Source organism: Xenopus tropicalis, chromosome 1, assembly GCF_000004195.4.
Source record: "Xenopus tropicalis strain Nigerian chromosome 1, UCB_Xtro_10.0, whole genome shotgun sequence".
Taxonomy (NCBI): domain Eukaryota; kingdom Metazoa; phylum Chordata; class Amphibia; order Anura; family Pipidae; genus Xenopus; species Xenopus tropicalis.
The window spans coordinates 138,909,863-138,925,038 of NC_030677.2; the positions used below are offsets into that span (position 1 = coordinate 138,909,863).

At 37.2% G+C, this 15,176-nt stretch overlaps 1 protein-coding gene across 1 annotated transcript in view; it reads right to left on the reverse strand.

Moving 5' to 3' along the window:
- ror2 (receptor tyrosine kinase like orphan receptor 2) overlaps window positions 1-15,176 on the reverse strand; it is an 87,603-nt gene that overhangs the window by 18,188 nt on the left and 54,239 nt on the right. The window contains exons 2-4 of the mRNA NM_001015834.1: window positions 12,276-12,353; window positions 1,980-2,267; window positions 1,267-1,297 (exon numbers count right to left, since the gene is read on the reverse strand). Coding sequence (NP_001015834.1) covers window positions 1,267-1,297; window positions 1,980-2,267; window positions 12,276-12,353 — 397 coding nt within the window. The remainder of the gene's footprint in view (window positions 1-1,266; window positions 1,298-1,979; window positions 2,268-12,275; window positions 12,354-15,176) is intronic.

Consider the following 15,176-nt stretch of genomic DNA (forward strand, 5'->3'; position numbering starts at 1 on the left):
TTCCTTTAAGGCAGTCTCCAATGCCACAATGCTACTGAACCCCAACTGGTCCCAAATATACTGCACTGTTCTACTGACACCAATAAAAAGCATCTGTGCTGCCGCTGCTAACTATAAGGCAATTGCCACTGGAATATCTAAATAAAAGTACAACACTTTAAACAAAGATGTAAAGGGATTTTTCTCTTTTCACTGCTGTCCTTTTTAGTGCTTATTTCACTTTAAAGCCCACAATTACAGAACCATGCTGAAAGACTTTTCCAGAGACAGACTAGTGAAAAACAATCAACATTTTATAGACGTATATAATGTGTAAGGGACTTTACAAAGCGAGTCAGGTTACATGTTTGCAAAAGCAACGTTAATGTTCATTCCCGTTAGCTGAGGATAGATTTACACCTTTAAAAAGAATTCTGTAGATACGCCAGCCAAATCTCATTGAGCACACATTACCGCTTTGCTAGTAAAAGCCAATGAAAGGAGAGAAAGATGAAATAACCAGTGATTTTAAAATGCCCCTTTACAAGAATGTCAAAAGAAAGAAAATTCAAAATTGCAAGCTGCTCGATATGTGGCCAACAGAACACTGTCTTTGTCTTCGTCTTGAAAGAAACAGTATATAGTTAACAATGAAAATTTAGAATAAATAGGAATTAACTGCATTTTGCTTTCCTTTCTCTACAGATATATGCTTCTTGCTCAGATACCTTTATTACCCTGCATTAATACACAAGCCATCTGCAATATTGCTAGCTATATTGTTAGCTTACTGCTGGAATTTAGTGAAACCCATGCAAAGGAAATATAACCTACAGCCACCTATATATCACGAAAAATTCATGGTTTCTGTTGTTTCCTGTGCTAAACAGAGCAAACAAGGAAGCTGAAGCTACTCCATGCAGAGTAGATAATTAGATTATTTGTGCACAGGGGGTTGTATACTGGTAATCTAATTATCTACCTTGCAAGCCCCAAACATGAAGTACCTTCAGTCTTCTTGTTTGCCCTGGTTAGTACAAGAAAAAACAAAAATATGTAACAAAGTATGTTCAGCACAAGCCCTATTCATTATACTGACCATTTCAGCTTAGAACGTCATTATGCATAACATTGAGAATTCCCTAATTTAAAATCTGCTCTAAAGCAGGGCCCTCTGTAAATGTAAACATCAAGGAAAGGAACACAAAAGAGAATCCCATGTGATTTACTAGATATTTCTAGTAAGTGTAGATCTAGTTACAGCATTTTAATTAGAATTGTACTTACTGGGTGTTCGGGTTAGGGCTGTTGGTTGGTCCTGTACAAACATAGAACAAAGAGACAGAGATTATATTACAGATATAAAAAATCTATTTATGCAAAATTCCATACATGAATATAAGTATGCAGTCTAGCAGAAGTTGGCACTAAAAATTAACACCGGGTAATTATAACCTCATACACTGGAACTATGGTGGTCTCCTGGCCAGTAAAAATGATGCTTGATATTGATGTTATTAATAGGGAATAAAGATAAAAATAGGAAGACAGAGATTTAAATAGGTGGCAACCCTACCTGTGACTTACACCCCTACAGGCATACTATTGTCATATCCAGACAATGTCTATGATTGGGTAGTTTAATAAACTTGTAGATGTGTATTATCAGTTGTAAGCTATGTATGCCTTGTAATAGCAACTTCATAAAAAAATAAATATCATTATAAAGTCTGCCTCCATACACAAAGAAAATACAAAATAGTACAGCATTCCAAACAGTTATCATGGCTCACATTTGGGGCATTATAGTCTACCAGCATTTGTTTATCTAAGGCAGGGCAACACTATATAACAACTGGAACTGGAACCAGCTTTTGCAGAAATGAAGATCTTTGTAGGAATTTCTGCAATTTCAGCTAACTAGGGCAGTGAAGGGATTTACAGCCAGGTCAGCTATTTGCCTTGTCTGTTATTTAATTGTAAAGCATTGAAAAGCTTACCAAGTCTGACAAAAAGGACTCCAGTGGCAGTAATGGTCTTTATCCCATTCGTGGCGACGCACTGATAATAGCCAGTGTCTGTGGTGTCAAGGTCTTGTATCCGTAATCGTGAGCCGTAATCTGTTTTCCTGATGGTAATTCTCTTGGGCTCCTGAACAACAGGCGCATCATTCTTCAGCCACTTTACATTGGGGAGCGGATTCCCTGACACTTTGCAGTGGAGCGTTGCCGCCTGACCTTGCACGATTGTGATATTGTTCACAGGTTCCAGAAATGTCAAGAAGTATCCTGGGGGAGAATATATAAGTCAAGAGGAGTCAGAGCACAGTTGGAGAAGACAGCCCCCAGGGTGCAATTATGTACACCATTTCTGCAAAATGCCTTTCTTTTTTAGGCATACTAGTGTGTGACAGATTGCTACACTTGATCTAAATCTATTCCCCTTTTTTATGAAAGAATTCAGCACGTTTCGATATCAATGTGAATAAATGAAGGCCCTAACCTCTGTCCTTCCCTGCAGCACAGTGCAACCTCTGGCCTGCAGAGTGAGAAAATCATTTCCAGAAATGAGCAAACCTTTTCAAATGTTTTATTACAATAAGTTTTAATGTAATAAAATAAACAGTAAATTATTCATATAAGCGCATCTTAGAGGCTGCAAGCCATGATCCTTAGTTGGGCTTCCAATGGCAAGCTCTTGCGAACAGGCATCTCTATAGCCCTCTGCATTTGCAGGAATAGTAATATTCCTTATTCAGGCAGAAATTGTTTATCTCCTTGTAATTGACAATAATAATAACAGTCATTTTCAAGATAAACTTAGACGAGGACATTTTCTCTGAATTCATATTAATAGCTGTCAGGCAAGAAATGCTTTAAGTGGTGCAGACGTAACAGTGCTATAAATATGGCATGCAAGGGACCAGAAATATGCATGCTGGGCAATGTAATATGAAAATCCCTTTTCTCGTTTGAAAGTTTCATTATTCCAAAGAACCTTAAACACTTGACTAAAGTCCTAAAAATCCATGGAAAGTCTGACATACACAAAGGAAAAAAAAAATAAAACGTGAAAACGTGAAACTGTCCGTGCTCCTACCATTCCCAAATGAGCCAGAACTGTTTTTAACATCATTTCTCATTATATTTCCAACCTTCCTAAGGTTGGGGGGGGTGAGTGTGTAGGTAAATGGTGTGTGTGTGTGCCTCTGTGCAAGCATATGTCTGGCGAAGGCTTTTGCCAGCTGAAATAGGAGAAGCGAAAAAAGGCAGCAATTATTTGATTATTACTGTTCTGTCTGAGAACAAAAACATAATCCCGTGGCACACATAAGCACTAGACTGGGGAAACTGGGTCCTGGGTAAACTTCAGTGATGGCTTTGCCACTTGCCTCTCCTTCTCTAATGCTAAATGCCAAGCTGTATAAATAAGGCTGGGACCAGAATTGCTTATGTTACTGGGAATACGTGCCTTATTTGTAATGGCTCACTTTTAAATGCCTCTCGTGCGCTAATACACCTACAGTAGCTCTAAATATTTGCCTTGGAAAAACACATTACATTCTCATAATTGAGATGTATAACATACAGTAACCTAAACAAATATATGTGCTGTTTTACATGACGATTGGTTGGAATTTGGTAATGGAATATAATGATTTTTTCCCTTCCCCAGACAGCATGCACACATTCCAAGACTTGACATTATAATGAAGCATTCCACTATATGCTGGTATATGTTCCTTTAATTGTAAAGAAATCAAACAATCTGTTTTATGCAAAGTTATAATGTGTTGCCAGGGGCAATGCAGAGTAGGAAAGTCATTCATAAGGTATATATTTACATTATTTTCCTGTAAATACTCAGTAAAATATTTGTTTAGGCTGCTCTGCCTGTGGAACCTTTGCATGATTAGGAGCTGCCATACTGTTGTCGGATAAGTGTAGAACCAATTGCCGGATTTTTATGGAATCTTCATCAAATTTACTGCATGACTACTTTTGAACACAACAACAAGCATGGAAAAATTAATGTTACTTAAGCAAGCACATCTACGTTTTTTTCAACGGTTTTCCCATTTCAGAAGTGTTTTTATTGTAATGTCTTTTTAATTCTTCACTTTAATCCATGGATTGTCCATCATGAGCATCACACCAGACTGTGACAAATTGTCTCCTATTTGGAAATAGCAAGTGTTATTGGTTACACAAATGTGTGATCTGGATCCTTTCTGCAACACGTGCTTGTCACCTCAGGATCCAGCCAGCATTCTATGCATTGCAAGCCTAATTGTCAGATGAAGTGATTAGTTGCATGAGTACTTTGGCAATCAGTCATTCACAATAGGCCTGCTGAGTCCATACTGCATGCTCACTCACCCCTGTCTGCTTCAAGCTGGGCTATTTTCCTTTAAACCAACTGGCACACAGTAAGCACTGTGTACCCCCGAAATGTTGTACAGAATTCTGCAGATAAATGTTCCTGTTTGAACCATGTAAAGTGTTCCATGATTCTGTGTACACAGTAAGCAGTTTGTGAATTGTGAACTTTTTTTATAATGTGCATATATTTTGAAGTCATACTTACAGGTAAGACTTAAGTAGAATGTGCCTAGGCTATTTCGGGTGCTCCATCACATAAGTGCATTCATGCACTTGAGAAGTTCTGAAATATCGTACTACGATTCATTATTGTGTCCTACCAAATAATTTTACATTTTGCATTGTTCTTAATGAGAAATAAGTTGCATAAATCTGTGTTGGTCGCAAAACAATGCTATCAGGTTTGTTTAATAATTCTATTTTGTTTTGTAGAATTAAGGTATGGTTATCTAAATTACAAAACAACTCCTTGTGTGGAAAACCACATCCAGATAACAGATCCCATACCTTTAGCTGGGGGGGCTGGCACTGGAATGAATGATAGCAAATGTTTTTTAAAAGCTTTAATTGCTCCTGTAAACCTGATTCCTCTGCAGGAAGATTTAAGCCTCTTTACTTTTACTTAAAGAGAAAAAAATCTTAATAGATGCAATAAATAATAATCAAAATGTCATACACACTCAGAACCTCTGTGTGCCATTATACTTTGACCCCAGTCACAAAAAAGCAGTTGTAATTCCCTTTAAAGAATATCTTAGAAACTGAGGTAATAAAACAGCAGTTCAGACAAGTAACAAAACCTGTATTATTTAGGCTTCAAACTGTGCCTTTTGTACGTCTGTCCAACAGGCAGCCTGCACCAACCACAGTGCTTGGAGTTTTTTTGCTTTAAGCCAGTACAGATTTATATGCCTACAACTGTAAGAATAATTGAATCAAACAGGACATATTTTGTAAGAAAAAATCAAGTTGAAGCATTATTGAACACTTGCCAGATATATATCTCAATAAAATGCCTATCTTAATAATCTTGCTTGCATGAAACCCTGTACTATGGGAGTGGATGAAATACATGTACAGATGTGATGGCTGCCTGTATTCCTTCATAGGAAATAACCTTCTGAAATGAACCAATTAGCTAAGAAGCGAGGAGTAAGTAATACATTACTTATATTGCCCTTTAGTGCTGGCCAAACATGGACAAATTTGGATAGTTCATCAAACAACATTCAAACTAGCCTTTGAATGCACTCTTCCATTTTTCTGGCAACTGACCAAATGACTGGACCCTGAGGAGGGCCTGGCAGGCAGCACAGCCAATGTTCTCATACACGGATCTGATTGCTGATCTGATTACTTCATCACACAGATTATTTTATAGTGTCCAGTTTGAAGGAATACTGTCATGGGAGAACATGTTTTTTTCAAACGCATCAGTTTGAGCTTTTCCAGCAGATTCCTGCATTGAAATCTGTTTTTCAAAAACACAAACAGATTTTTTTATATTTAATTTTGAAATGTCACATGGGGCTAGCCATATTCTTTATTTCCCAGGGTGCCACAGCCATGTGACCTGTGCTCTGATAAGCTTCAGTCACACTTTACTGCTGAGCTGCAAGTTGGAGTGATATCATCCCCCTCCCAGCAGCTGAGCAGCAGAACAATGGGAAGGTAGTAAGATAGCAGCTCCTAGTAGATATTAGAATAGCACTCAGAGACGGCTGCCTACACACCAATATTACAACTAAAAAAATAAATTTGTTGGTTCAAAAATAAAATTTTAAATAGTAAATTATTTGCTATGTAAACAGTGTCATTTAGAAATAAAAAGTACACCATAAAAATCAAGACAGTATCCTTTTGGCTTTGCACATTTGTTGAGAGTTAATGATTTACAGTGATTTATGCCAGTATAGGTATGACAGCTACACTGGGGTTCTAGCATAGAGCAAGCCTTACGGGCACTTAGAATTAGCTCTTCATAACAGAAGAAACATTATGATATGGTAATGAGAAAACAACTATAGCACTGGGTAATACCATGTAAAAAAAAACAAAAATGTATAGCCAATAAGTTATTTAAGTATATCTGTTTGTGTTCCATTATGCCATGAACCGTCATCTGTAAATGAGCCCTACAGTGTCTACTTTTAAACTGGAAGCTCTTGTTATTAAAAGAGCATGGAAGCTGTATAGAAAATAACAGACACCCTTAGGTTTGTGACATAACAAGAGCAGACTCATTAATAATACAACAGCATGCCACAAAAATGTTCCATGTTGTAAAATATGTGACATTTAAAACATTTTTCAGAATTACAAAATATAACTCAACAGTGAAATCTGTTTGACAGGCCTTGTAAATAGCAGAGAGGAGGGTGACTTTATTGACCTCTATCTACTCTGTGGGGGCAACGCCATTAAATACAATTGTACATGACAGCATTCTTCCAGCACAATAATAACGTGTGCCTGAGAGATTCCATATTTCACTTGAGTTATCAAAGCACCAGAGGCTTAGACTCCTAACAACACACGGGTCTCTTTAGGGAAGGGTCACAGTAAAATGTCAGGCAAGGAGCAGGGGTAAAAAAAGTTGGAATTTTGTGTAAATAATGGCTTGAATAAAACCTTCAGAGATTTTTTTTTCAGTAATGAAAACCATCAGTTAAAACAATACAGCATACAAAAGGCAATTTAAAAAAAAATATAGGTTTCACAGAAAAGAGACAAAACTATACCCTGTGCAATATGTTCAGGTTATATTGGGGAGGAAATCTGACTCAAAAGTTTGTTTTTAATAAATAAAATTATAATCCATAGACTACACTGGCCTTGGGCACAATAGTACAATGTACTTGGTGGTATCACATATCAGGGTATAAGCAGTGACATGTGGACTGATTCCAGCTCTTGTCTCTAGGCATCCATTTTGTCATGTTTCTTGTTAGCCATCTTGTTATCTCTTGTGTAATAATAAATAAAAGTGTAACATTTGCAGGGTTCTTCATCAAGCACTTGAAATGCTTTAATATGGACCCCTCACCCCCTCCCGGAGCTGATACTGCATTTTTGTCTTCTACACTATGATGTTTAGTCAAAGGAAGGCACCGATCCAATACAAATAAAAAAAGATGTGCTTCTATTTATTCAACCAGGAGACTAAAAGCTTTTAGGCCAGTCATAAAACCAACTAACCATATCCACTAAATGAAAGTATTTTCCTTACAAGGTCATGGGTAGTAGAGAATGTCCAAACACTGGTAAATGTCTGGTACTATATTCATCTGCCATCATTCACAGCAGAAGAATGATACCTTTCTAGTGAACCCAGGAGGCTGCGTGGGTAATAATGAGGGTTGGAGCTACATAAAGTAAAAGGGTGGACATTTAATGCATCATCTGTTTTCGAATGGTACTTAAAATGTTTCGCCACAGGGCCAAAAAATTGGTTCACAGTACAAGTAAAATTAGGCAGAAAAAAATAGGCTTCATTTGAAATAGTTTTTGTTATGGTTATAGAAAACTATGACTAAAATAGTATGCAAGCTAAAGACAGTGTTTTATACTCCAACGTACATCAAAAAATATATACAATTAAGATATTTATTTCTCTATTTAAATTACTTTCCTGTATGTTTAAATGTGTAAGACTAAGGACTTTGGTACCTAGGGCGCATTCAGTGATTTTCAGCTGGTGGATATGTGCCCAAATGCGCAAATACAGCCTGTCATTTAGTTAAATGGGACCAGTCTGACTCTACCAGTTACTGGGGTTTTCGGCCACAAAACACACATCTGAGTTTTTTTTTCTGTCTAATTCTTCTTAGCACCACTAGTGGCAGATGGATTCCATTTAACATAATGACAGGCTGCATGGGTGCTTCTCTGCCAGCTAAAAAACGCCCAGTGAGCCACAGGCCTCGTTTCGTACGATAATCGGTGCGTGTATGGTATGTCAGCGAGCCGACCGATGTCGCAGGAAGCTGCTGAAATCGGTCGGCTCGTCGATCGGCCAGGTTAGAAAATTTTGATCGGGCGCCATAGAAGGCGCCTGACCAAAATTCTCCCTTCAGAGCTGAATCGGCAGAAGGAGGTAGAAATCCTATTGTTTCTACCTCCTTACCTGCCGATTCAGCCCTGAATGGTGTGTGGCGGATCTGACGATGTTTCGTGCGACCGATGGTCGTACGAAACATCGTCGGATCGCCACGTGTATGGCCAGCTTTAGACTGTGAGGCTTAAAGCCATCTTCTATTTCTATTTTCTGTATGTTTACTGTATTTATACTTCCCTAGGGGTTTTCTGAGTAGATCAGAGGTGATTAGATATGGGTTAAAAAATAACAGAGAGATTACTTCTGGTCTTAGTAACAAATAACCAACTGAATGCTTGCTTTTAATATCCTAACATAACTCGGCTAGTGACAGCTAACATCTGATTGGTTGCTATGGAAAACTTTAACTCCCTGTCTACATGACTTTCAGGTTAAGCATACATTTGCAGAACACTTAAAAGCACGCTCACACTATCATGTGGAACATGATGCTATGATTCAAGACCACTCTTGCAAAACTACATGTACAGGTACCAGATCTATCAGCTGGAAACCTGGAAAGCGCTGAAATGCTTAATGAGAGCGCAAAGGGACTGTGGAGCAAATTAATTATTTAATTTCCTCCGTACATAAATGGTTAACTTACCCCCCAAAAAGGCAGCCCCTCCTCACCCCTCCTCTTCCTGCATCGCCCGCGCTGCGCGCCCCCCGCTGCTGCCAGTGTGCCCTGAGCCACATCTCCCGCCCGCCCCTTTTTCAGGCATATTTACCTTATAAAATTTAAAATTCTGTCAACCACATATAAATTTTGGTAAAGCACTGTTTATTCTGATTGTTAAAAGGTGTTAATATTTTGTCAAAGCATATGGCGGGTGATAGTCCTTGGCCATTTAATCTATGGTGGTATTTGATGTCTTCCGCATGCCCACTGTGTTCGCAGTGGCTGGCATTCGGTTATAAAACAGTTATACAGTTTGTTAAATGTTGGATAAAGGTGAAATACATGGCAAGGACTATTGATGATATATCCTATAATAAAGCTGTGTCCAAACTCTACCCCACCTAACTGTGTCCGTGTGTCCTTAATGCCAGACGATTACATCAGGGGGTCAGGTACAAAGGGAGGGAATAAGTCTCCACAGTCTGTACCTAGAAAACAGTGAAATATGGCCATGCCATATTGCAAGTCAAAATAAATAAATAATTGGTTATATTTGACATATTTGCTATTTTTTCCTGTTGGGTTTTAATGTTTAGTACTTTTAAGGCATGTTGCTCCATGACAGCTTGAGTCTCAGTACAGAAGAACTCTCAGTGCTGTGCAGGAGCGGTAATGCCCCGGGGTAGGTGTGCAATCAGGATGCAAACCTTTGTGACAGCCACTAGGTGGCATTAAGCCACAACACAGATTCATAAAATGTACCCTGGAGCTGAAAATCAGCTGATCAAATATGGCACTGAATTTCTACCCTTCCATTTGTGATTTAAATACAGAGTGTAATAAGTAAACTAAGATGACCAGATGACTTAAAAATTCAGGGGTATGTATAGAAAATCCAGCTGGAATGGCTGCACTGGCTGCAATTAAATGTAAATGCAATCACTGCAGCCATGCAACATTTATTATATGTGTCCCTGAATTTTCAAGTGATAATGTATGAAACCCACTTATTGTACAACGCTGCAGAATATGTCGGCGCTTTATAAATAAATGTTAATAATAATAATAATAATCTGGTAACCCTAACGTAAACTCCAGAAACAAATGCAGCCAGCTGAAGTGACACGCTCTTTCTGGAACTGCAGCCAAGTGAATGACCTGATGTAATGCGAGTTAGTAACACCAAACTGGACTTCCAAGAAAAAGTCAAACTTATAAAGACTTGCATTTGTTTTTTTCCCCTGTGTTTAGTGTTAAATCAAAATCAATTGCAATAGCACTGCCAAATCTTGGTGGTTCATTTTCAATATCTGCTGTGGTAATACACCCTTCTTTAGAAAAGGTTGCAGGAAAGCATTTGTGCCAATTCCTGGGGAAACTCATGTGCACTCTCCCCGCCACAGATTGTGACAATAATGATGGAATTCTATGGCAAAAATATATTGCATGTAATAGGTCATCTCCCACTGACATACACCTATGTAAGGAGATAATGAATGTCCTGTGCAAGCTGTATATGTAGCAGCATACAGTTGAAGTCATAAGATACAATTTGCTGGTAATTGTTGATCTGCTGCTTCAGGTAATAAACCAAAACCCCACAATGCATGGCACACAATTACTGCAGATAAATTGCCAGCCCAAAGAAAACATATCACCAAATACCACAGCAGTTCAGTGTTTTTAGAAATGCAGGAATGCAGATGTGCAGATGTCACTCTCTGGGAACACTTGTGTCTCTGTTCTGTTTGTTTGCCTGGGGCCAGAAACCCAAAGCAGCTGGAGCAGACATGTGTTAATCTAACAAGTAAGGTTCCCTCCACAGCTGGAGACTTAAGTGCAAACTAGATGCTTGGAAGCTCAGATCTGACAGTGCCTTTGATGGTATTCCTCTGTCTGTGCCTTTAATGGCACTTTCCCCACGAATAGGATGATGACCACAACAGAAGGTATCTGGGATTAGAAATGGAAATCCAGTTTGGACATCCACATTTTTTTTTAGTGATTGATGTTTTAGTTTCACACGCTGCTGAATAAAAGCTCATCCTTGACTTTTGCTCCAGTTGCCCTTTGGGTGCCCTGTTTGCATTCTCTCACAATAGTCAAGGTAATCAAAGTGGTATTGAAACATTTACAAGGCGAATACTAAAAATTGCAATGGCTAGCAATGGAGAACTTTGCTTACTCCCCCTAACATGCTATGTAGCTGACAGAGAGTTTAACTCATTATATATGAGATATGTGTATATATATATATATATATAGGTAAAAACCTACTGAAGCACTGTACTCCATAACAAACAGTTAGTTCCTTGCTCACTACTGTTTTTATTGTTGTACTTGTATGGGGCAGAAAGCTGTGTTAAGGTTGTACCGAACTGTTTTTTCCCAAAGGTATAAGCCACATCAAGGAATTAGTTATTGCAAAAGCTTCTCCTAGTTAAGAATCATTCTTTATAAAGGACTCACATGACATAATTGAATCAGTGAAGGTAAAACATGATTTAAGTGATAATGACACCAAAAAACTACTCTTTAAAATATTAATGTACATTAAAAGTTAGCTATAGGTCATGTTGATCGTTTTTCATTATTGCTTTTGTCAGTACTTGTTATTTAAAGTTCCTAAAAGCATCAGGCAAATACTTTTAAGGCAAAATTATAAAGAGCATGCATAAACAATGCTATGATAGATGTAAAAAAAAAGTGTAATTTCTGGTGTCAGTGTCACTGCATATAAGCTATATGCATATATAGCAGTCTGGCTTAACAGCAATTCGTTTCCTAAGGCAGAAAAAGATGATATCACACTTGTCAAGAAAAAAAATGTACATTAGCTAAATATGTCTAGAGCCAATACAGTAAGCCATAGTGCTTGATTCTATTGATAATTTTATATGTGCCCTATAAACATCCATATACTGTATTACGTTATTAGAGTAACCTTTAATGTGTTGGCAGGAGTATCCTTGTGGGCATTGAAGCAAATGAATGCATAGGCGATACATTCTATCAATGACAGTTCTGGATAGTTACTAACCTACCCAAGAAAACTAAATATACATACATATATTTATATATGTCTATAGATAATGAATTCAACCAACTGACCAGATTCATCCTCTTTTATTAGTGTATTAAACAGAGTCATTGCCACCAGAAAAATTATAACCTTCCCAACAGTGATTTTACTCACCTCTTGGAGTTGCTCCGAGCCTGTCGTGGCTATCCATTTGTCCCAGTGGGTCATTCAAGTCTGGTATTTCCATTTCACCTAAAAACATTAAGAATAACAGGTAAATAAAGTCTCCTCATCTGTTAATTTGATACCATTTATGGAAATAGCAGTTTCTTTGCTCTGAATACTGATGTATTTTAGAGGTTCTGGGATTTAGTCTGTTTTTTTAATTATCAGAACCAGAATAAGGATGCAAGCAATGCCTCATGTATTTAAGTGCCTACAGTCTGGTATGTTTTTTCCCAGTTAGAGTTTCAACTGATTATTTGCAGAAGATGCATGGAAAGACCATGACAACATTATAAATACCTGCCAGTAAAACTCTGACTTAGGAAGAGGAACTCCTCACCTGATTCACAACTGAACCAGCAGGGTCAGCACGATTATTATTATTGTCAATAGATGTGTATGTTCCTTAGAAATTGCACAGACAGTGAACAAGTGTCTCTATGCTGCAGAAACCCACTCCCACACACTTATTTTCTTTTACTGAAACTGTGTAAAGCTGCCCCCCCCCCTCCTCAGGGTGAAGACACATGGAGCTACATAGTAGCAGCAACTTGTCATGGCTACTAAATGCCAGAAAATACCCTGCCATGCTACTAAGTAGTGTGTCTTCACCCTGCATAATACTGAAAGACTGCCTCCATTTATGGCCATTATGCTGATACGCTCCCATGTGAGCTAAGCAGTGCTTTTGCACTTAAATAGATCCTGAACACTTCTGATGTCATTGTCTGGCGTTACTGCTTGATAATACCATGCACAGGGTAGTGTGTGTCAAAATGGCACTGCTTTTATGGTGATAGATTTAATTTAGTAACGCAACAGCATCATCTTAGCTTCTAAAACTTCTAAAGTCAAAGATATGTCTTTAATCATCATGTAACCAATGAATAATAACAGTTAATGCTAATTTACAGACGCTATAAATGAATTAGAGGTTTGTGAATAAATGCAGATTTCATGCTAGGGAGTCCAGGCCATTGTTCTGCAAATGCACATTATCTCACTTGTTACAACTTGCACAACCTCATTAAATCGTGGCCTGCCTAGTGTTTTTCTTCTATTCAAATTCTAATATCTTTCTGTGTATCCATTTATTTCCTAATTGCAACCGAACAAATGGCCTAAGGATTTGCTTTTGGCCAGGCAAAGGGTTCTACTGTTACATAAGAACATTTGTAATCAATTTTATGATTGCTTTTTTTGGCAGGCTGCAAAATGTTTATTTTCACAATGTAATGGCATAGTACTTAGGAAAAAATGACTTGCTTGAGTAAAACTACAATGGTCATATTGTTCGCTGATTCAAATACTTCTAAGTGCTGCCATACAAATATATTCCCTGTGCCTGTGGATAGGCTCTCAAGGAGAATTCACCGATATTATATTTAAACAGAACTCATGCATGCAAGGAAGGCTTTATTGAATTATACAGAATACTTTGATCATGACGATTTATCAGAAAAATGCAGTGGGGGCTTGGCAAAGTGAACTATCACAAATGTAAAATGCACAGAATATTAGTTATGTTTTCATTTACACAATGAATGTTCCTTGTGAGCAATCCTGCTCTACAATTAGGCATGCTATTGATGAATCTTTGGTATAATATATATCAAATTCTATAAATAAATGTTAAAGGGGAATCAAAATCAGTTGCATGGTGACATGCTCTTTCAAATGAGGGTTTTATCCATAATTTTAGATTTATAAGTTTAAGAAGATTATGACTTATAGCTTGAACTAGTTTTAGCTAAAAAGAAATGTTCTGTATTAAAGCTGGGTTTCTTTAAATAAACTCCTTCTCTTAAATTAATAAACTCCTTCTCTTAAATCAATATTATTATTATTACTAACACATAAGTGCCAACTTATTTCGTGGTGCTGTGCAATAGGAAGGTGCAGACAACCTGATCGATACAACATGGCTGTTCAATAAAGGCTAGGATTTTCATATATATGTTCAAATAATTTAAATTACAGGTACTTAAAATGAAATAAAATTAAATATTATAATTCATTATAATAATTACTTATCAGAACTGTATAATATAATATTCAAGTGGAAAACAAAAGGTACTATTTATATTTCATTCTCCAGCATCCCAAAATAGCTGGTGAATTATAATGCATTGTAGCCTATTCTCATCATCCCATCTACTTATTATGCCATTGAATTCCTAAAAAATTACATAATAAAACATACAAATTATTTTCTATACACATTAATAATTAATAAAAAGGGTTGCCACATCTGGAAAAAAATAAAAGCTTTAATATATTTTTATCTTTGTGCCCTATTAATAACATTGGCTTCAGCCATCATTGTTACTGGCCAATGCTGTAAAATACAGACCAGATGCCAACCCTTAATATATAAAAAAGTGTTGATTATTACCTGTAATTAATATTAAAATCTACCAAATTATCAAACAAAATTAAATTGAAATATATCTCTGGCAGGCAGAAGATTATTTTTTGTTGTTTTGTCAATTGGGTTGTCTTTCTCAGACCTATTGTAATTCTACTGGTAATAAATAGTTTCACAAAGATCTATTTGGAATTAGATTTTAGGTGACTGAATTCTACAGCAAAAACTTTCTGAAAGTTCTCTCCTATGAGGTCTGGTGGCTTGAATTCTACTGCACAGTCCCTTTTAAAGAAACACACATTCTAAATTCATTATTCAGTCGTCAAATGCGTCTTTCATCAAAGTAAATTCGAGACGACAGTGGTTTTACAGCAGAAGTAACGTTATCTTTATCTGATTGACCCCTTGGAACCCCTGTGCTACACTAAAGAACCCCTGGTATAAATCTTCACTTCACAAGAACACTTGAAGAGCGATCGTGT